The following is a 21,907-nucleotide window of genomic DNA, read 5'->3' as shown; positions in this document are numbered from 1 at the left end:
TCACATCTTGTTTTAAGGATCTATTTGTTAAAGGATCTGTCACTTTTAGCCATTATTATTCCCACTGGTGGGTTGCAGAGGACATACCAAATGCACTAGCTGGAGAAACGCCCATTGTTTTCAATCAGCCATTTCAGCAAACATACATCTCATGGCTCACTAAACTTCCTTATAATGCGCAGACTAATTGGACCAAGTGTTTCTTTTCTAACGTCAATATGGGACAAATTTCAATCAGTTGCATACAAATGTCCTAAAATCTTAGTTTGTTTGTCTAAACTGAAGCATATATGTAGGGGTATTCCTTACAGTATCAAAATGTTCAGACTATAGTTGAATGCTTTCATTAAACAAGAGAATGAGATCTGTTTATTAAATTGTTAACATCGAAGAATTCATTTTTGCCTGAATCTGAGAAAGAAGTGTGTGTTTTCCTATTGTTAAACAGAGGGGTTTATGTCAAGTTAATTGTTGGCTTAAGTTTTTGATAACCAGCATAAGAGGAAGTGAGTGGAGGGGAGGGGTGACAGGTAACTCTAGCTTTAACTTCTCCAAGAAAACACAAGCTGAGACACACAGGGTACAGTATTTAACACATTGAAACACCGATGATCCGAGGTGCATCATGAAAAGGCAAGAATGGAATCTAAATGCCTTAATACATAGCACCCCATTATGTTTTGTGATGGTGTAAGCACCGAAAATAAGTTCAACAAAAAGTCTCTGTTTGTCCCCTGGTATCTTTCCAATGTTCCAATGTTTTTGCTAATTAAACTTTAGAACACACACTGGTTAGTATTCCATTTTTTTTTTGCAGGAGTGTTCTTATCTCTATCAACTGTAAGCTATCTTTTGTAACAACATGTATGAAGAATAGTTTGTGTTCCTCCAAAAAAAGGTGTAAAACCTAGGATACAATATCTATGACAGCCCTTTTATCTTTCAACAGCAATTTTAATCTTTGCTTCCATCCTTCATCTTTATATTTGACATCCCTTAAGATACATTTGTATGTTAAAGACAACATAAGTCATCAGTGTTGGATGAACTTGCAATTCACTGATGTAACAATCAATAAGTTCTCAGTCCTAACCAATCATCATGTCATACAACTAGACGTGACCAGGATTATATGGACCAATATTATCTAGAAAACAAAACAAGCAAAGTTTGCAATCTCCAGGTTCCAAAGCTTTGTTGACAGACATGCCATTCCATCTGCACTGGGGGGAATGACACAGTAGTAAAGCCGTTGGACTTCAAACCAGAATAACTCATGGTAACACTTGCAGTGTATGATCAGTAGTTCTAATACAACTGCCCAGTGATATTTATGTGTCCCATGGGTATCATGGTTCTTCACATCGTAATCATCAGTACTGATCTGTGGAATTGAAATATTATAGCTAGTTTGGGTTTTATTTTTACTTAGAGACTGAAAAGTTAGAACAACATCATAATTCCATATACCCCTGAACCTAATTCTTCATTCAACAGAATAAGAACCCATGGCTGTTGCAATTATTTTTGTAAGTAAAGCAAATGCTTTAGGTATACAAGGGATGTTTTGTGTGTCTAACCAAGGGTGATTATAACTATCATAATGCGCCAGGTTAGTCACTTTTGTTGGGCACTTGGTAACTCTGCTCTCCTCCTTATTCATTACCCCCCAGCCCAGCCTGTATGCTTGTCTACGTTATTTTATGAGACCTGGATATTTATATGAAATGCAGTTTTCTCTGTCCGGCTACACATATCCCATGACTTAAAGGATTTCAAGACTTTATTATGCCAGCAGTACTTGAGCACTAGTTTTGGGGTGCATGTCCCATATTCTTCTATCATAATGTATAGAATATAGCATTTGACTATAATATTTGTATTGTTTGTCTAGCCCCCCTCTGGGGAATACTAATTCTATAAGGGGTTAACTGCCTTAATGGGTTAACTGGATGGGATCACTCTTGTACTGCCCTTCTTCAGTGTGTATTGTGACCAGTGATGTCACCATAGGTTGAAAGAAGGTTATATATAGCTCTACCCAATGTTCTAGATACAGGTTCTTCAGAGTTCTGACTGAGATCCTCACTGTGAGTCCTGTAAATAGGTTTATGTGTATAGTTAAGTGTATAATTATGTGTCCTGTCACCATTTGCTGTTTTAGTTAGAAACGCTCCATTAAGTAAGCGCCAGTAGCCAGTAGCAAGGATCCAAGATTGCTCTCACTACTGAAAAGGAAGTTCCTAATGCAATCCTGATAACACTGGTATGGAAGAAGTATGCAGCACATAATTGTGGGTTGCTAAACTCGAAGTCCAAAGTGTATTTCTGAAAGGCCCATTCGATATAGGGGATCAGTAACTCTATGCAATAGACTGCCAATGTATCCCTTACTACAGGTAACAAGTATATTACCTCCCCAGTGTATTAGTGCGAACTACCAGGGGATGAAGTGCTAAGTAATATGTTTTTCCACAAGTTTTCTGTCAAGTGGAATGTATGTCAATTCCTGTGGAGCCTTAGGGCAGGTCCATACTGCCGCAGACCAAACTGAGGTGTCAGCGTGGGGCACGGTCATATTACATAAAGACATTAATCACACCCATAGACAGCGCGGGCGCAAGTAGGAGGGGCGCGCATTGCGTCAAGAAAAATTATTTCTTGATGCGACAGGCAGGTCACGTGAGCGGTTCGCCCCATGAGGGCAAACCAGCTCCGTGACACCCCTAGACACGCCCCCCCATGGCACGTCCACCATGGACAGAAAACACGCTCGCTTCACGCGGTTGACGTCACAGCCTTCGCACGTCTCCGCACCGGCGAAGGCTGTATGGCCTTAGCCTTACAGACTGATGTCAAATTAAGCACCTTTTATGTTTTACAAAAGTTCCTTGCGCCCATCCTTTTTCTATATGCTTATTCACGCCCAGCCTGCACCTACCTACCCAGCAACATGAAAAAGTATGAAAGGCTGAGCACTTCCAATGTATATAGTAGAACTGATGTGGCCTCCTTTAGAGGCGGGTGAGTAGGGTTACATTTGTTACATTCTAATAATTGTATTTAACACATGTTCATACATGACCATGTTTACTTTATCCTTTAAAGCCTTCATGCAAAATGCTTCATTATTTGTAATGATATTATCAGGCATGAGAGGTGATGCATCAAGATGTTTATTTATTACATCACATATACTCAGATACTGATGCATTGATGCTGCAAAAAATGTTTTTTTCCACCACTTCATGGGATTTTGCAAATCCGTGAAAAAATGTAATTGCAAACTATTTTGGAATATATGCACTCAACTTGACTCAATGTGCATTATTTACTTAAGTGTATGAGCTACAAAACTGGGGCAAACGCAGTACATAAAGGAGGCCCAGATGTTTTGGGAAAATTAATCTTATAGCAAACAATGGGATTATTCCCTTTAATATATTTGGTGCTGTTACTTTGCATTCGTTTTGCACCAGTTTAGCAGCAGGGAGACTTTAGTAAGTAATCCCCAGGGTGCATTGCAAATTCCAAGAAAGAGACAATTCTAGAGACATACACGTAGAAGCAATTACAGAGATGTGCACATTTTTCATGAATGAGGCGAAATTTGTCAATTGTCAAAGATCGCTAAACTCAAAATTCCCCAGTTTCTTTTGCCATAAAATTCCCAAAGCAAATTTCAACACATGCACTCATCTCTGTTGTTGAAATTTCTGATGAAGTTCTAGATCTGGGAATAAAACATTCACTATATAGCAGGGTTAGCCAACTCCAGTCCTCAAGAGCTACTGAGGTCAGGTTTTAAGGATATCCCTGCTTCAGCACAGGTGGCTCAATCGAAGACCCCTGATACATCGAAGACTGAGCCATCTGTGCTGAAGCAGGGATATCCTGAAAACCTGACCTGTTGCTTGCTCTTGAGGGCTGGAGGTAGCCAACCCTGCTATAAAAAAATAATGGTGTTGTCATTTTCAGTGAATACTTCCCTGTGCTATATAATATTTGGCTCTCACTTTACTGCAACTCTAGTATATAAGTCTAAGCAGAGACACTCCTGAGGGAAAATGTATCAGGGGTTCTAAGCAGAGACACTCCTGAAGGAAAATGTATCAGGGGTTCTAAGCAGGGACACTCTTTGAGACACCCTTTTAGGGCTAATGTTTATCAGAAAGTTGTGGTATTTTCTATTTCTAACCCAAATCCTGTAAATAAAAAAAAAACAATTATGTAACATGCACATTCAGCCATAAAAATGGCTTTTGGTATTAAGGGGTTATTATATTACAACAATGTAGTGAACATGAATATGCATACTATGTGCAAGGGTACTATGCAGATACTGTATGATATCTTGAGAACTGTCATCAGTTCAGTAGGCATGGACTTTATTTCCTTTGATAGTCTTCTTATCCCCTTCCTTGTCCTTAGTTAAGACTATTTGTTGTGGTCACTGTTAGAAATTAATCTGGTCTCCACTTCTGTTCCTATAGCGTAAGATAACACAAGTGTTATATATAATATCGAACTACACTCACATTCCTTTTTGTGACGTTGTGTCTCAGAATCTCCACCACCCACATTCAGTTATCATTTGTGCAGAATTCTGAACCAGAAATCAAGTATGTGACACCTTAACCCCTTCAGTACAAGGGGAGCCTGTAGTTCGTTCCAGAGCAATGTGTCCGTGTTCCCTGTCGGTTTAAACCGCAATCCATTTTTCGAGGATGGTCTACATATTTATTTAAAATGTGTTTACCACAAAAGATACAAGGTGAACATTTCAATTCCAAGTGTGTCCTACATTGTATGACATAGACATTACACAGACATTACACAGACAAAACTTGCCGTAAACAGAATAAACAATATCAATTACAGATATGACTAATGTTATACAGAGCAAAGGTCTTGAATTTTCAGTTTACTTCCTGCAACCCAAATCTTCTCACTAGGAGAAGCACTGAGCGCACCGAGAGCACAGAACGCACATAGAGAACTCAGCGCACTGAGAGCACCGAAAGCACTGAGAGCACTTAAGATCTAAAAAAAATTATGTATAATATAAAGCCTACAATCCTTGCAAAGAAAAAAAGTGGTGTATTTTTCTATCCAAAGAATGTATTCGTGTGTAACGGTATTTCCCTCACCCGGTGGAAGATTCTACCATTACTGGTCGTGTAGTGCATGATACCTGCTGGTAACAGGAGGCTGAGTCGACCGCCGATGGATGTGGGGACACAGGACTAGGCTTCTGGGGTTCATACCCTACATATCTTTAGCAGTGCAGCATCTCCATCTGCCGTAGGCTCCAGGGAACTGGAGATGATCTTCCATGGTAGAACCGATAACCTCTCCCCCAGTAAGATCACACACAGGGCCGGAGGTACAATAACAGGAACGGTTTATTGTCTGTACACCAACAGCATTACACAGCAATCTTCTGCCCAATGCAGTCCCACTCTCAGCTACCCACTGGAAGATGGTCCATGGACCATCACAACAGGCCAAGGGCACCCGCAGCAGTCCCAGCTCTTCCCTGCCCCTCTAGCAGAGACAGAGGTACGGTCCACACTCACTCTCTCCGAAGGGAAGAGAAGGCCCAATAGTCAGGCTCTTGGCTGTGTGACCTGTCTCTCTTAAGGGGGTAGAGGCACTGCTAAAGTTGGAGCAGCACCACCCTTAAGTACAGCTAGGAAGAGGGCATCAGGTCTGTCCCATGATTGGACATGTTCAGGCCTGATGTCACCGCCTCCCCCTGTCACTCAAGTGCAGCACCAGTGAGTGACTCAAGTGCAGCACCAGTGAGTGGGGAAAACCCATATTGACTGCTGGCAGGACTGCTTTAACAGGGCTTACTGCCAGGAGTAGGGCAGGTTAGTAGCCATAGTTGGCATGGCTACACGTGGATCATAAAAGAAGTCAAAATATACAGCAGGGCAGGAACATTGTGGATAGATAGTACCAGCTATATTAACATCTCCAAACAATGAGAGAACTGAGCGCACTTAGCGCACTGAGAGCACCGAGCACACTGAGAGAACTGAGCGCACTGAGGGAACTGAGCGCACTGAGAGCACTGAGAGCACTTAAGATCTAAAAAAAATTAATGTATAATGTTTTCAAGCTAAGCTAAATTAGAAAGCCTACTGCCCTTGCAAAGAAAAAAAGTGGTATATTTTTCTATCCAAAAAAAGGAATTCGTGGATCATAAAAGAAGTCAAAATATACTGCAGGGCAGGAACATTTTGGCTTGATAGTACCAGCTATAATACCATCTCCAAACAATAAATACAAGATACTAGAATATACAAATAGAATATGTAAGGTTGTTCTGTTTAGAGCAGTTTACAATGTATTTGGAAGTAGGCCACAAATAATAACACATGGGAAATGAATGTGAGAATGGAAGGTGGAGACATTCCAAACTGTCTGAAATTAATACAAAATCTAGAGTACATGATGAGTACCACTGAGTACCATTAGAGGGGAGAATATGCATAGATCAGATAAGGATCAGACTTGGATAATAAGAAGTGGTTCTTTAAAGCCAATCTGAAACACAATGCAAAAGGTGTAACTTTAATGAGGCTTGGGACGGAAGGCATTTCCAAAAAAGTAAAGTCTTAAGAATCAATATGGGAATAAGCAATGAAGGGAGGATAGACAGAGTCCAATGTAACTTTTTTAAGACGCACAGGACTTCAAGTGTACTGTGCTGCACAAAGGGAAGGAATCAAATATACCCAAAAGACAACAGCACTGAAAAATGAAAAGAAAGGTAAAAATATATACATATCACACGCTCATTCAAGCTTTATTGAAGCATAGAGAAATTTAAATTAAGTTGGCATAATAAGATAGCTTAAGTAGAACAACACCATATACTGTACATATGGATATATATATATATATATATATATATATATATATATATATATATATATATATATATAAATATATATATAGTATGTAGGCATAAAAACTGTGCAACATGACAATAAACAACATGTGAGGCAGGACAATAGGGTCAATAATAGTGACAAACGGTTTAGTTGTTGAGAAGGAAGAATGTAACTGTGAAATGTGTCTTATGATACTTAAGTTCTAGTCAAATGTAGTCAAGAGACATGCAAAAGATAGAAGCAGAGAGAGTTTGTGATGCGCATTTGGAGAGCTGGAAACATGGGTAAGAATAGGAGATAGGTATCAGTATCATCCGCATAGGGATGTTAGAGGAAATCAAATGGGAAAAGGAAAAATGTGAAGGTGTTGATGGAGTCATAGAAGGGCTGTTATAGATTACAGGAAAACAAGACTGTTTATTTGACAAATGGGCAAGATCTCAGGTAAGAGGAAGTACTGTAGATGAACTGTTTCAGGGCTTTGGAGTTGGAAAGCAGACTGTTGAAGATATGGGGAACGTCAATTCATTTACTAACAGGGGAAGGCAATTTGGAGACACATGGCTATCCATTGGTGTGGAAGGGGCATGGAGAGAGTACATGTCATGACAGCTTTTAACATTAAAGATCTAGACACTGCGTATTAAAGGTAGAGGTTGTTAGAGTTGAAGGTTGAGAGTACAGGTTTGCTGTTGGGGAGTTCATTTAAAAGAAGGAGGAGTTAGGGGGCATTTATTAAGTGCTACTAAGTCATAAAGCACCCAAGCCCCTGAGTAAATTAGGTTAGACATAAATTCTGAGGATATATCTATAGCAGATATGGTTGGTTTTAGTTTTTAACATTAAAATTATGGTATTTTCCATCTTACTGCATTGACAGTAAAAACATAATTTGCCAAAAATGCATAAAACAAAACATGAGCTGTAATTTGACTTAAATCAGTTAGTTGACTGACTTAAAATTCCACTGTTATTGTGATTTAGAAAGTGCTGGGTTGTTTTTCATGAAAATGGTTAGAAATAGAAAATGCTGGTCAATTTTACTAATACAGTACATATACTGTATATAGATACTTAGATTACAACTCATCAACTTTCTCGTATACCAAAACAACATACATAGAGATGTGTAATGTATACAGTATCTGCAAGTATCCTATATTGTTTGGTAGTGTTTTCTTAGATAGAAGCAAATGAAAAGTTAAACAATAATACTTTGCTCTGTGATGGAATGGCTTTTGAGGCACCAAAGGAGGCAAAGTTTGAACAACCAATTTTGCAAAGTTTCAAACTTCATACAAAAATACACATGTATTATTTAGAGAACACGTTTAACACTAACCTTCATGACCATTTGGTGCTTTTTTTATTTTATGAAACTGGTAAGTTGAGCACATATTTGAGAAGTATGCATATTTGTTACCTTGCGCACCAACCAATAGCCTACAGTACATTCAAATGTTTTGCAGCTTCACAAGTCACTAAACAAAACTGAGGGAACTTTTGCAAGAACATAACTGGACATCTCCACACATCTCATTGGTGCAGTATACATCAATGGGTACATTACAATATATATATATTTTTTCTCTGTGGGCCTTACTCTATATACTGTATTCTGAAGTGGCCAACCAAGCCGTTTCTAGACGAAAATGTCCTCCGTGGCCTTTTTGAACTATTTAGAATTTCCTCTTTTGTGTCTTAATATGATTCTACTAAGGTAGCATTTAACAAGACAATCGTAAATATAGCAATGCAAAAATCTAATTCAATTTCACTGGACCCAACATAATATTACAGAGGTGGTTAATTTTTTCAGGTATGCATCTGCATACTGAAGAATGCTGCAGCAACATTACTTTGGAATCCTATGGATTGGGTATGCTGGGGTATTGGGGAGACCAGTGAAGCCAACTACATCTGTATTTCTAACTTGGGGGTTCATTGAATGCAGTAAGAATATAACGAATCAACCCATAATGTGTAAAACCAGAAATATAGAGTAACTTCGTATTTAAAAGTAGGGACAGTTATTCAAAGAAGACAGGAATTACTATTTCATACAGAATGGGTTTAATGTTTTGCATACACTTGAGGGGTGATGTAACACAGCAATTTTGAAGCAAAATGAAGACATAGAGAATAATTTGTATCTGAGCATGCTACAATTGTATCCCATGTGTATTCATTTGCTATTTGGGGAGTGTCAATAATAGAAGTTACCTTATGTACATACTATGTTGAGCATATCAGTATTTACAAAATGCTTAAGTTCTCTTTTTTTAAATTGCACCATAACGTCCTTCAGGTCTCTGGGGGTATAACCTTCTTTGCTACTATATACAAGTTTGTTGTGACTGTACATAGACACAATTTATTTTGCATTGATATATTACCCTCTTATTGTCACTGAGCATAGATAATAGGCTACATTCTGGTTTATAATTATGTTTGTAGTACAGTGTACACTGATTTGAAATTGTAATTTTTAAAACATATCACATACAGTGGATAATGATATATCATATAAGCAACACTGTCATCCTAACAGATCGCTCACTAATTAATGCCATCCACCAGTTACAATGTTATACAACCGAATGACTAAAGATGGGCACATTTTTGGGGAGGATGTGGATCTGCCATAAATTGGCCGATTCCTTTCGTCTGTAGATTTCAGCAGATCAGTCTCAAAATGGGGATTTGCCTACGAATCCAATCCATGGCTTCAGCAATCTGCAGGTGAATTATTGAATCCCGCAGATTGGATTCTTAAAATTCATCAACGGAAATTCATCAACGGATTACGGGATCCACGGATGGATTGTTAAAATCCACCAGTGCGGTTTTGGATTCATCCGCATGGATTGAAACTGTAACAATCCATCGACAAATTTTACACCCAGAACGGACTTTGAATGGCAAAGTCAGAAACTGATTTTGACTGGTTAAACCATGTCTACAAATGACCTGTTTCATCAAAATATTGCAATGTAGAACATTTTATTTCTGATCTCATCCTATCTGCAGCCACACATTTAATTACAGTACATGTATCAATCCATGTAATTAGCATTAAAAAAGAATAGATTTCCATACATTCTCAAAGGAAAATAACACCCTATTTTTTATCCAGGATAAGGGCTTCAAGAGATCAGTTTTCTGTTGGTAGGCAAAGAAGGATGGGTAGCTGTGTTGACTCTTTCTTCCATGTGGTAAAACAACAAAGGAGGTAGAAGTAGTAGGTAGTGGAGTACCTTTTATTGGGCCAACGAGTAGTTGATATGTTACATTCTTTTCCAACCTCTTAGGGTCCTTCATTAGGTAGAATTCTCAAAACATACTCAAGAACCATAGTTACAATAGAAGGCATCACACAAAACCCTAAGGATTTTTTGAGGATAAGATATATAATACTCTAGACTCCCTCTTTCAGCCAATTCATATTTAACCTTTATAATCTCTGATTCAGCTTTATGGTGATCACCTGATTTCTGAGAAGCATCCAGTTCTCCAATCAGAACACTACTAATTTCTCAGAATTCAAGTGTATGTTTTCACCAGTCAATGGAACTTCCTCCAGATTCAGTCATAAGAAAACTAATATAAATTCCCAAAGCAGAAAGCAGCTTTCTTTAAAACGGAATAATCCAGCACAATTCAAATCTATTTACTGAAAATTGAGCAAGTGTGTGAATAATTGTGGGATCCAGATCAAACATGATTTCCTGTTACAGTGGATCTATTGAGAACCATCTGATACCAAAAAATACCCTTCTTATCCAAAAGGAAAACAATGCTTTTGTTTTGTAAATCGTATTACGTTTTTGCAACTGTATTAAAAGCCATGTTATTTTTCTGCTTACTGGTGTTTTTTTGAACCAGTATTATTACAGTACAGTAATAAAAAAAATTTTTTTGTGTGTGTGTGTGTGTGTGTGTGTGTGTGTGTGTGTGTGTGTGTGTGTGTGTGTGTGTGTGTGTGTGTGTGTGTATATATATATGATATACATGATGATATACTGTAGACATAGTATATCTCATTAGTATATATCATTTGCTATTTGGGGAGTGCCACTAATAGAAGTTACCATATGTACATACTATGTTGAGCATATCAGTATTTACAAAATGCTTAATTTCTCTCTTTTTTTTTTTTTATATATATATATACACACTATGTCTATATCATCATGCTCATACAGTAATTTGCCAAATATATATATATATATATATAGTGTGTGTGTGTGTGTGTGTGTGTGTGTGTGTGTGTGTGTGTGTGTGTGTGTGTGTGTGTGTGTGTATGTATATATATATATATATATATATATATATATATATATATATATATATATATATAGACAAATAATGCCCTTATTAACTACCTACTGTATACAGTTTTCCAGGATCACTCATTTCTCTTCTTCTGCATTGAAATGTGTTGCAGGCCCCTGTGGCGCTCAAGGGGTTAATAACATTGAAAACAAGTGAAACTTAGTTAAACTTGTGGCCATTGGAAATAGCAGTGCACCTACCTGTTAGCAGCAAGCATCCAAAGAGCAGACACAGCATCGCCACGGTCACACTGTGTATCATTGCTGCCTGGGCAATCCTAACCCTTCCCTATGTCCCACAATTCAAAAGACAAGAGCAACAACAAGGAAAGGTCAATACTAGTAAGAATAAATGAAGATGATCTGCGCTCCCGGTGACTTTGGATTCCCTCTCCTCTCTGGTCCCCAAGGTGTGAATGATAAAAGTGTATCCTGCGCTGAGCACCATCCAGCAGTACTGTCCTCTTTAGCAGCCCCCTTACTGTATGTCTCCTCTGCTACAAGGCTGTGTCTTCTTGGGAGCGAGAGGCAATGAGTATCCTGGTTCCTGGAAGATAGGGATGATGTGCTGGAACTCCTGGGAAATATCCTTTCATTATGCAGAACCACATTCTCACACCCCTCATATAACCTCTTCTGTCCTGTGGCCGCCGGGGGCTCCGCCCTCCGCAGTAAGTCCCTAGCTCTTGGTATAAAAGAACATGCTGTCACTGAGCCATCTCCCAGCCAGCAGCTCGCTCAGTGCACACTCCCTGCAGGACCATCGCGCAGTGCTCAGCACAGGCAGAGCGAGACCTGCTGCAAATCAGGGACGGGCTGCACTGCAACATGAATTGCTCAACTCCATTGGGGAGAAGGGTCGCTGAAAATAAGGGTCACCGAAAAAGAAAGAAGCACAGTTGCTATTTTGGGATCGGAACAGTTCTCCTAAAAAAACAAAAACACAACATTGTCAGCTACAGGCTGCAGTTCCCAGCAGCACCAAAGAAATCTGCGTACTGTCCTCATTATTGCTTCACACGTGGAAGTATTCACTTCTAAGGCTCATTAAACACCTTCGATATGTGTTATTGGGCATACAGTATTTACCAGCCTAGAGACTGCAGGCAGAATAAAGGAGAATCCTAGATAGTCAAGTAATTCCGTGATTTTTAGGGGAAAATGAAGGGGGGGGGGGGAGGGAAACTGTACAACTGGTGTATTTTACAGGTTCTGTCTCTCAGTCACTGCAAATTATACCGATAGGCTTTCGAGAAAAAAAAAACATATTTAATCATAGTAAATAGATAACGTCATCTTGTAGTTACAGTGTGTGTGTGTGTGTGTGTGTGTGTGTGTGTGTGTGTGTGTGTGTGTGTGTCTCTCACTAGTACACATATATGGTACTAGTTTTTAATTACGTAGACATAATATAAATAGCATTCGTTTTTCAGGACATATATTACATTACTTGTAAATATATGTATATTTGAAGTTATTCAGCGTTACATATTAGATGATGATGAGAAATCGAGTTCAACCTATGAGCACAACCTAGACTTCTGCTAGTATAAAATATACTACAAACGGATTCGTGAATATTTTACGTTATGTTTAACTCATAACCCCTCTTACTTGTCCAGATTGCTGTATATATTATTATATTGCCATGAAACCTATGCCGCGCTGCATACAGTACACTCACAGTCCGGTAAGGATGTCTCTGCAGTGTCTAATAATCGATATGAATGTGAGAGGATTCCTATCAAGGAATTTGAGCATAGTCTTTTTCTCTGTGTAATATGAATATACTGTACCCCAGTCTTGTCTGGCTTTACTAGGAACACGAGGGGATGTATTATATATATATATATTGGGAAAAGCAGAGGGGATATTCTGAATAGAGACTGTCTCAGACAAAATGTTTTGATTGACCACTCTTTCCAATTAATTAAAAAGACAACATCTTTCTATATGCAGACCGTGTTAACATCAAATAATTACAGTAGGTGGTTGCTTAAATATGTCATATACATTATGTCATACATTATATTAACAAAACATAACACCCATCATTGTACAACCTACATGTGGTGGTTTGCATTTTGCATTCCTCTAAAACATTAATAGCTGTAGCAGATTTCCAGCCTTTTCTTCATGGCCAGTCCATATAAATGTATGTGCCGGGATAAGACAATAGCTAATAAATGTATAAATAGTTTAGCCCCACCCATCAATCTGCAAATATTTCGCTCTCGTGCTTGCTAACTTGCTAATTTTTACTACTCCACGGGGCTTCATGCAATAGTTACTTCTAAAGGTCTTTAAGATCCCCGTTTCCCGGTGTGGATTAGTAGTAAAACGGGAAAAGCACGATCCAAGTTAATTTCCAGCCCAGAAAGGAAATGCTGTTTCCTGTATTGTACAAATCTGGTGCCAACACGACGGTCACACAACTCTATTGTCCTCTTAACAATTACATGGTGCTGGGGAAAGATCCCTGAGAAAATACACTTTCCTCATGCAGAGGGCTTTTGATCTCCACAAAAGGGTGACAATTAAATTATAGTGCATGATATCTTTCTGGTTACTAGAAAACCTCCAGTGCTGTAACATTTGGAGACAGGTCCAGTTGATATGAAGAATAGAGATACCTGACCTATGAAAATATGAATTTTCTCATCAGTACATTATGCTCAGGGTATCTTGCTTAAAGTGCGACATGGTTTTCTAATTGGAAGTGCTTTTTAGGCTGGATGAACCCTTTCTGTGGTTTGGGGCTAAGCTCCCCATTCAGAACTAAAAAGTTAATATGCCCGGAGTCTCTGTATTATGTACAGAGATGTCATTATACACAGAATAACTCAGGGATGTCTAATTGCTTGTCAGATACAAACAACTTTGTTTAGTAAACATGGGTAAATATTGGCACAGATTGTGCGGTATTCTTGTTTTTTAATGAGATTATTCTACACATGACCAGATCTATTATTTGATTAATGAATTGGAGGATTATTACAACTTGTTCACTAATTTAGAATTGTGCAACCAAACTAATAATCATTGTACGATAGTTCAAATACAGCAACATAAGGAGGTCAGCGATTTGTCAGCGGCGACAGGGATTGTGTACACACACACACACACACACACACACACACACACGGATCTGTTATTTGATTCATGAATTGGAGGATTATTACGATTCAAGTGTGTGTGTGTGTGTGTGTGTGTGTGTGTGTGTGTGTGTGTGTGTGTGTGTGTGTGTGTGTGTGTGTGTGTGTGTGTGTATAGATAGATAGATTACATAGATTAGATAGATAGATAGATAGATAGATATATAGATAGATAGATAGATAGATAGATAGATAGATAGATAGATAGATAGATAGATAGATAGATAGATAGATAGATAGATAGAAAGATAGATAGATAGATAGATAGATATGTGTGCGTATAACATGTTGAATGCAATCACACAATCTCTGAAACCATGGACTTTTCTCTGATCTTGTGTTCCTGTATTTGAACTAACGTACAATGAGTATTAGTTTGGTTGCACCAGTCTAAATGAGTCCATTGCTGAATGTATTGCTTTGTTCTTTTTCATCACACTCTGATCCTGATAAGAATAAAACAAATAGCCATCACTACAATAACAGACTTTTGGTTTCAGACATTATTATTACTGTAAATTCTCTTATCTCCTCCGCGATTAGTGGGAATAAGTACAGCACATACAGTACCGTGCATGGCGTTTGTTCCAGTTGAGAAGCACTTCACACCCACTTACTGTATCATGATCATTGCATGGAAAAAGCAACGCAAAACCTCCCACTTTTAGTAAGGCGATATTAACCATTTCGTTGCAAGTAAAACGGTTTAAAGAAGCGTTTCCATTTTAAATGCAACTTTAGATTAAACTATATTTTAAGTCAGTGCATTTCAGGCAGTTCAGGATTTTCAACCAAATGTAATGTGAAACGTCTTTTTGACAGGTTAAAGCACAATATTTGTACTTTGCAGAAGAGTATTGGGACATTTAGGCTTTTGCTGTCATGATAAAAACATTTCACAGCGTCAGCAAAACCTTATCTGAGCTCGAATTAATCAGCATATGTTATTCGAATTGTAGAAAGCTTCATTCAATGTGAGAGGTTTGACTTACTGTATACATATTTTATATCCCAAAGAAGCATACCAATATTTACATACACAGAAGAGTCAGAATCATCAACATCTCAGTGATCCTATTAATTCAACCATATAGGATACAGCATGGTCAGCACCCCTCCTATTGTGATTACTGGTTTAAGCACTAGGGTCCAGGAATCTAGGATACAGTCTACAGTTCCAGTAGGTTCCTTTCCTTAGAAGAATTAGTATAGTTAACACATTTTTGCTATTTTAGCATTTCCTTTGAATGTGGCAGTGGAGAATGGAGGCGTGGGAGAGTGTTTTGCGGTGGTAGGAAGAGTCCTGTGTTACACTTCTGATGGAATAGCAAGCAAGAGGAAGTTGACGTTAAAAACATCTTCTGGGGATGGGAAGGAAAAAAGTAGGAAGAGGAAGGTGACACGGTGGGCAGAGGGAAGGGTGGAGGGAAGGAAAAGATAAGGAGGGGAGAGACGTGGGAAAGGGTGGCACAGTGTTCAAATAGTTTGATTTGCAATACTAAGGTTACTAATATTAGTAAATAGAATATCTGTATGACCCCTTGTTAAGCCAAAACAGATGGTATTCATTATTATTGTTATATATTTAGTATTTTAAAACAAAACATATTGGGGCATATGCAAAATCGGGGCTAATGTAGAACAAATAAACTGCACCAGATTTAGCAATCCCTCCTCCCCTCCCCTCCCCCGCCCAGCCCAATCTAATTGTCTTTAATGGGAATCTTTTACTTTCTAAATCTGCTGCTGATTTTTTGCCCCACTTCTATAAATAGGTCATTTCAAATAAGTTACATATTTTGATGATGTTAATAAACAATTAAGGAGGATTACTTACATACACACATAAATATATATATATCTTTATTCATAAAGCGCCAAAAGTGTACTCAGCGCTTCACAAAGAATACAGTACAGGGAGTTATAATAATACAATAAGCACAGCAAAATCAGACATTAGGAAAGGAAATATATAAAGCATACATTACCAGCAAAGGTAAGGAGACATAAGGAGACACTCAGAAGGTACAGCAGCAATAAACTCTATTATAGAAACTTGCACATATATCCAACGTTTCGGTCCACTGAACGGACTGTCCTCACCTCCCTGAGGAAGGTCCCATTCAGCGGACCGAAATGTTGGATATATGTGCAAGTTTCTTTAATACAGTTTATAGCTGCTTATACCTTCTGAGTGCTGTTGTCTCCTTACCTTTGCTGGTAATGTATGCTTTATTATTTTTTATGACATAAGCACCAGGTCACTACAGGAGTGCCAGATATGCATGATTTGTATACATATATACGTGATGCGGAAGCGGTGAGTGAGGTTGGGCTGGTAAGAGGAAAGCTGTGCGTCTGGAGACGCCAGAAACTCCAATCCGGAACCCCGAGACAGACTACATGGAGAGGGGTGAGTGAGTGTATGTAATATAAAAATACAAGCGAAGGAGAGGCAGGATAGCCCCTTCCCCTCCTCCCCCTATATTCAAAACAGCTCCCTGGAGATCACACTGCAAACAAGCATTTTTGCCCTTAACCCACCATCCAGAAGATCATCACGAAGGGTAAGGAGATTCACTGGGATTGACATTATTGGTCACTGTATGTGATATGTGAGATGGACTGTACTACAAGGATCTAGGAAGTCTTTTCCACACTCTCTTGCCACACGGAGATTAATATCTACCCACATCTGTCAATATATGTGACATGCATTGTGCATCAAGGACATAATAAGTCTTTTTAAAGACTTTCATAATTATATTGGACAGTTTTCCACACAGTATATTGATTGTGATCCTCTCTCAGTATTGCATATGTAACGATGTTTCCCTCTTGGCCCTTCTGATCCTGACCCCCATATGTGAGAAACTGTCCCAATTACATGTCTGTGTAGTGTGGTGCACCTGCTGGCTCACAGGACTCCTGAGTCTCCCGCTTGATGTGGTTAGGGATATCACCATGACAGGCGTCTGAGGTAGTGTGCTGAGTCCTACTCACATTTGGTACAGCGCCTCCACCCCATCAGGATCCCTACGGTAGCAGGGAGGAGTTTCTGACTGGGAACTCCTGGGTGCACCTTCTCCCTGAGTAACTCCACTCACAGGAAAGAAGGGTCTTTTCATAGGCATCTTTATTGACATGTCTTTTGGCAGACTGCCCATCACAGCGGCCGGCATCTTGCAGAAGCCCTCCATTCAGAAGATTCCTCCTGTCCTCTAATTAAGTTGTTCTTCCACCTCTCCCCTAAGGGAGACTACCAGCTGTGCCAGAGCCCTGGACACAGTGTGTACTCTGCTTGTCAGTCTCTGCAATTCACTGCACTTGACTCAGCCTTGAACTCTGCAGGCTCAGTATGAACACACTCTGTACTTCTGTACTGAACTACTAACTTTAGGGAGTGCTGTGCAATATATAGGCTCCAGAAAGACCCACCTCTGTGTCACTAACAGTGGACACAAAGCATGCTGTCACTTCCTTTGCTACATATATGACACATCACAGGGGGTTGAGGGCAAACCTCCATGATCACAACCCTGCCTTTTTTACCAGGATTACTGCCAGCATGAGAGATCTGTACACCAATTTTACACATGGCTACACATATATTGCATTTTTTATTTTATTACCGATGTAACCTGGTCTCCCCAGCGAGACAGTGCCCCCCTCACCTAGCTGCCAATCGCGGGGGCCGTCGCGTCCAATGGCGGCTCCGTCCGGCGATTGCAGGGGTGAGGGCGGTCAGGTCCCGGCTCGGGGGTTGCTGGGGACACGTGCGGCCGGTTGCCAGGGCCGCACGCGCGTCACGGGGATCCCGGCGCTCTCGGAGCCGGGCGGAGAGGGCGCCGCCATTAGAGAGGGACTCGCGCATGCGCAGTGATCGCGCATGCGCAGTGATCGTCCCAGATTCAGGGAGAAGTCGCGCGAGCACGAGAATAGGCAGGGAAAGGTCGAGGCGGCCATTAGAAGTTCGCGCAAGCGCAGGAGAGGCGCGCACGCGGCCCCAATGTGTTTCTAGGCTCCATGGGACTACAACTCCCATGGGGCATAGCAAGACAGGCACCAGGTGCCTCATAGGAGCCAATAGGGCTGCAGGATTACACTGGGCCAGAAAGAGATACATTTCGCGGGCTAGGAGCACGCTAGTCAGAGTGAGGAGCAGCCCAAGGAAGGAGGTAGGGTGCAGGAGTCAGGGACTCCCTGCACTAGGCCAGCGGCCCTAAGGTCCAAGTTAGCCCTGATTCCCCACTAGGTTAGTGAGTGTTGCCAGGGACAGTCTCAGGTTAGGGACCCCTGTCACTTGCTGTGTTAGGGACCCTTGGTGTTAGGGACCCTTGTCACTTGAGCTGGGGAATAGTAAGGGACAAGTGGGCTGAGGGTTAGTCTGCAGAGCGTTGCTGCAGGAATTAAGTGAGGTAAGCGACGTGAGACAACTGGGGGGTTCATAGCGGTAACCAGTCCGGGGAGCCATAGCCCAGGTCTGCGTTGCGCGTAGTATGAGGCAACTGGGGGGTTCATAGCGGTAACCAATCCAGGGAGCCATGGCCCAGGGCCCGTGTTACGAGTAGGGTGGGTGCAGGGACCTACCTGCATAGGATAGGCACCCCGCAGGCCCTAGGAGTTTTCCTTAAGCCACCTAAGGATGCTGTGCTGTAGGGACGGCCTATAGCACAGTGTGTGTCACGTTGTTATAGTGTTAGGTAGTCAGCGGACGCTGCGGTTCCAGTTAAGGAGTTCGGGCCCAAGTCGGGGCCACAGAGAATAACTCAAGGTTGGGATCAGAAGGATTCATCGCACATCTGACCTTTTGTGAAGTGTTGCACCGGAGTGCTCGGCAGGTATCATACAGTCATAAGTGCACCAACGGGCCCTTAGTGAAATTGTGACTGCGCAGTCACCCATTGCTTCTCTCTACAAGAGTGTGGGACATTGGGTGGGACTCTATGGACACTGGGTGGGATCACCTGGTGTTGGGAAAGCATCCTGCGCGATGCAGTGGTAAGTGTCTCCTCTAGAGAGGGACACCGGTTATGTTGGTATTGTCATGATATGTGTTATCTCATGTTCTAAAGTAAATAGTATTAATTATTATATATCATTGTGTGTGAGTATTGATTATTAGTGATTGTCCTGCGAGGAACCACTCCCCCTCTGGTGGGAGCCATCGCAGGTGGAGGCGCTGCATCGTTGTAAGTGAGTACCCCTAGTATAATTGCCCCAGGTTCCCCGTGGCGGAAGCTCAGCCCTCCTGAGCGCCAACAGGTAATGCACCACACCTATGGAGAAACGCGTAGAGTGAGGCTGACGAGAGAAAACTCCCACAGGATCGGAGTCCCCCAGAGCAGATGACGTCACTTCCGGTTTCCGGTTTCCGGTTTGGGTGAGACGCACTGGTGACACGCACGCCCGCCGAGGCAGAGGGGAGACTGAGAGAGCAGCTTATACATTGCTGAGATCCGACCTGTGTGATCTAAACGCTTTTACCCTTTTTATACCATGTGAGTGCATTGCACATACACTTACTTTTAAAGAGATTTTATACAGTCTGCACTCTGTCCGTGTTAATGTTATTCATTTAAGGTCTCCAGCACTTACTATTCCACTTACCTGTCTGCCGATCCAACAGGCTGTCATTCAAAAGAAACCTTTATGGGAACATTGCTCACTCTACACTTGTGAGTATTTAGCACACTGCACCTTGATATTTATTTTCATATCAATCACAATACTGCACCATCAGGGAATTTTCTTCTGTTTTACATGGTTTTGCGCTTCCCGATGATCTTCACCCCTTCACCACACCTATGGTAACATGGTATGTTTCTCCGCACCCACAGTATAATCTGCGATTGGGGGGGGGGGGGGAAACCCGTTACACCTATATGTTGGTTACTATTTTATAATAAAATTCAAGAAGAACACTATCCACCTCAGTTCTGTACTGATTAAAACGACACAAAGCTCTACTAACTGTATCTACCATTGAATTAACCAACCAATTCGACATATGGGACATTATTCTCATGGATCAAATTTTATATGGTTGCATTTTGTCTCATTAGAGATTCAAATCAGCTGTTTCTCCATTCTCAAATTTCCAGTGTGGCATACAATTGTTTATCACATTATTATATTTTTTTCTCCATCCTGTCTTATCCTTTTGCGACTAGGTCATCTACGCCAATTCTACTTTTTCGAATGTGGTGGGGTCGTGGACCTAATTGGCAGCATTGGAATCAGGGACAGGTAGTCACTGGTGGCACCTCCTCCAGTTGTATATATTGTGTCACTGTTTACTTATATATAGTATTGATAATTTAATTTTGATGCGCTTATTGTTTTCTTTTTCAATATATATATATGCACAGATGCAGTGGCCATTATTCGAACATTTCACAGAGCCGTTTTCGTGTGCTCTTCTGTATTCCACGCGGCATTCGCGCCTGTGTTTACCGCGGTTGATTTGTTTGAATTTCATGGATTCTGATTTCTTTAGGTGCAATTCTTCGCGTATCCGTGGCAGAAATGAATGAATTGCAATGTGTACAGTACTGTGGTACTGTGTCAATTTGCAGGTGTTTAAAAACCAGAATACTAAAATGCAATTTCTGCACACGATAAAAACGAGTCAACACGCGTCTTAAGGCGGTAAGGTTGGAAGAAATCAGGCGCCATGACATGGGTATTCCGAGGTATACAACCTGTGAAATGTTTGAATAACGGCCGCTGCATCTGTATATACACATATATATATATATATATATATAGATGTAGCCAGGTCCCCCTTGCCCGTTACCTCCACTGTGGCTCCTAGACAAGGCCAGATAACCCCTTAGGCCACAGCTAGGCCCCGACTCACATCAGATTGTGCCTGCTACAGAGAAAGCCCATAGCTAGGGACATTTCCTCAGTAGCTGCTTATAGTTAGCATATAGTACCGTTGAGATGCCATGCGGTGATTATGGTCTGGGACCATACCACCTACATATAGAGTCTCTTAAAGGTGAGACCCTCCAACCGGAGTTCACTCCACGCAGAGGCGGACGCCTTCGCGGATGATGACGTCGCTGGATCAGCGGAGCCCTGTTTATTGTTTGGCAGTACCCAGGTGCTGGAGCGCCTGGACAGGAACCACACTAAGTGCACCAACGGTTCACGGGATTGCGCTATTTCATACACTTTTCAGTTGGCCCTGACATTGGGGAAAGGACATCAAGGATATTGGTGCCGAGTACCCTATGTACTTTGGGGACATTCACCTAGTGTATTGGGGTTGTGTGTGTGGGCTATATACTGTTGGGTACAGGTTGATTATCCTACGTAGCCAAACCGGTAACAGCAGTACTGGTAGTTCCTCTAGTGTGTGTGTGTGTGTGTGTGTGTGTGTGTGTGTGTGTGTGTGTGTGTGTGTGTGTGTGTGTGTGTGTGTGTGTGTGTGTGTGTGATCCTTCTTAATTTTTTATTAATGTTCAACAAAATATGTAACTTATTTAAAAAAAATATATATATA

At 40.8% G+C, this 21,907-nt stretch overlaps 1 protein-coding gene across 2 annotated transcripts in view; it reads right to left on the bottom strand.

Moving 5' to 3' along the window:
* The window catches only part of FLT1 (fms related receptor tyrosine kinase 1), a 96,458-nt gene extending 84,509 nt beyond the window's left edge, over positions 1-11,949 (bottom strand). The window contains exon 1 of one of the 2 annotated variants that reach the window (XM_075592190.1): positions 11,441-11,949. In XM_075592190.1, the coding sequence (XP_075448305.1) occupies positions 11,441-11,501 (61 nt within the window). In that variant the 5' untranslated portion in view covers positions 11,502-11,949. The remainder of the gene's footprint in view (positions 1-11,440) is intronic. The other variant, XM_075592191.1, reaches the window with a different exon arrangement.
* Positions 11,950-21,907: the final 9,958 nt, after the last annotated feature.

Source organism: Ascaphus truei, chromosome 3 (genome assembly GCF_040206685.1).
Source record: "Ascaphus truei isolate aAscTru1 chromosome 3, aAscTru1.hap1, whole genome shotgun sequence".
NCBI lineage: Eukaryota > Metazoa > Chordata > Amphibia > Anura > Ascaphidae > Ascaphus > Ascaphus truei.
This window is presented reverse-complemented; position numbering and strand designations above follow the sequence as displayed.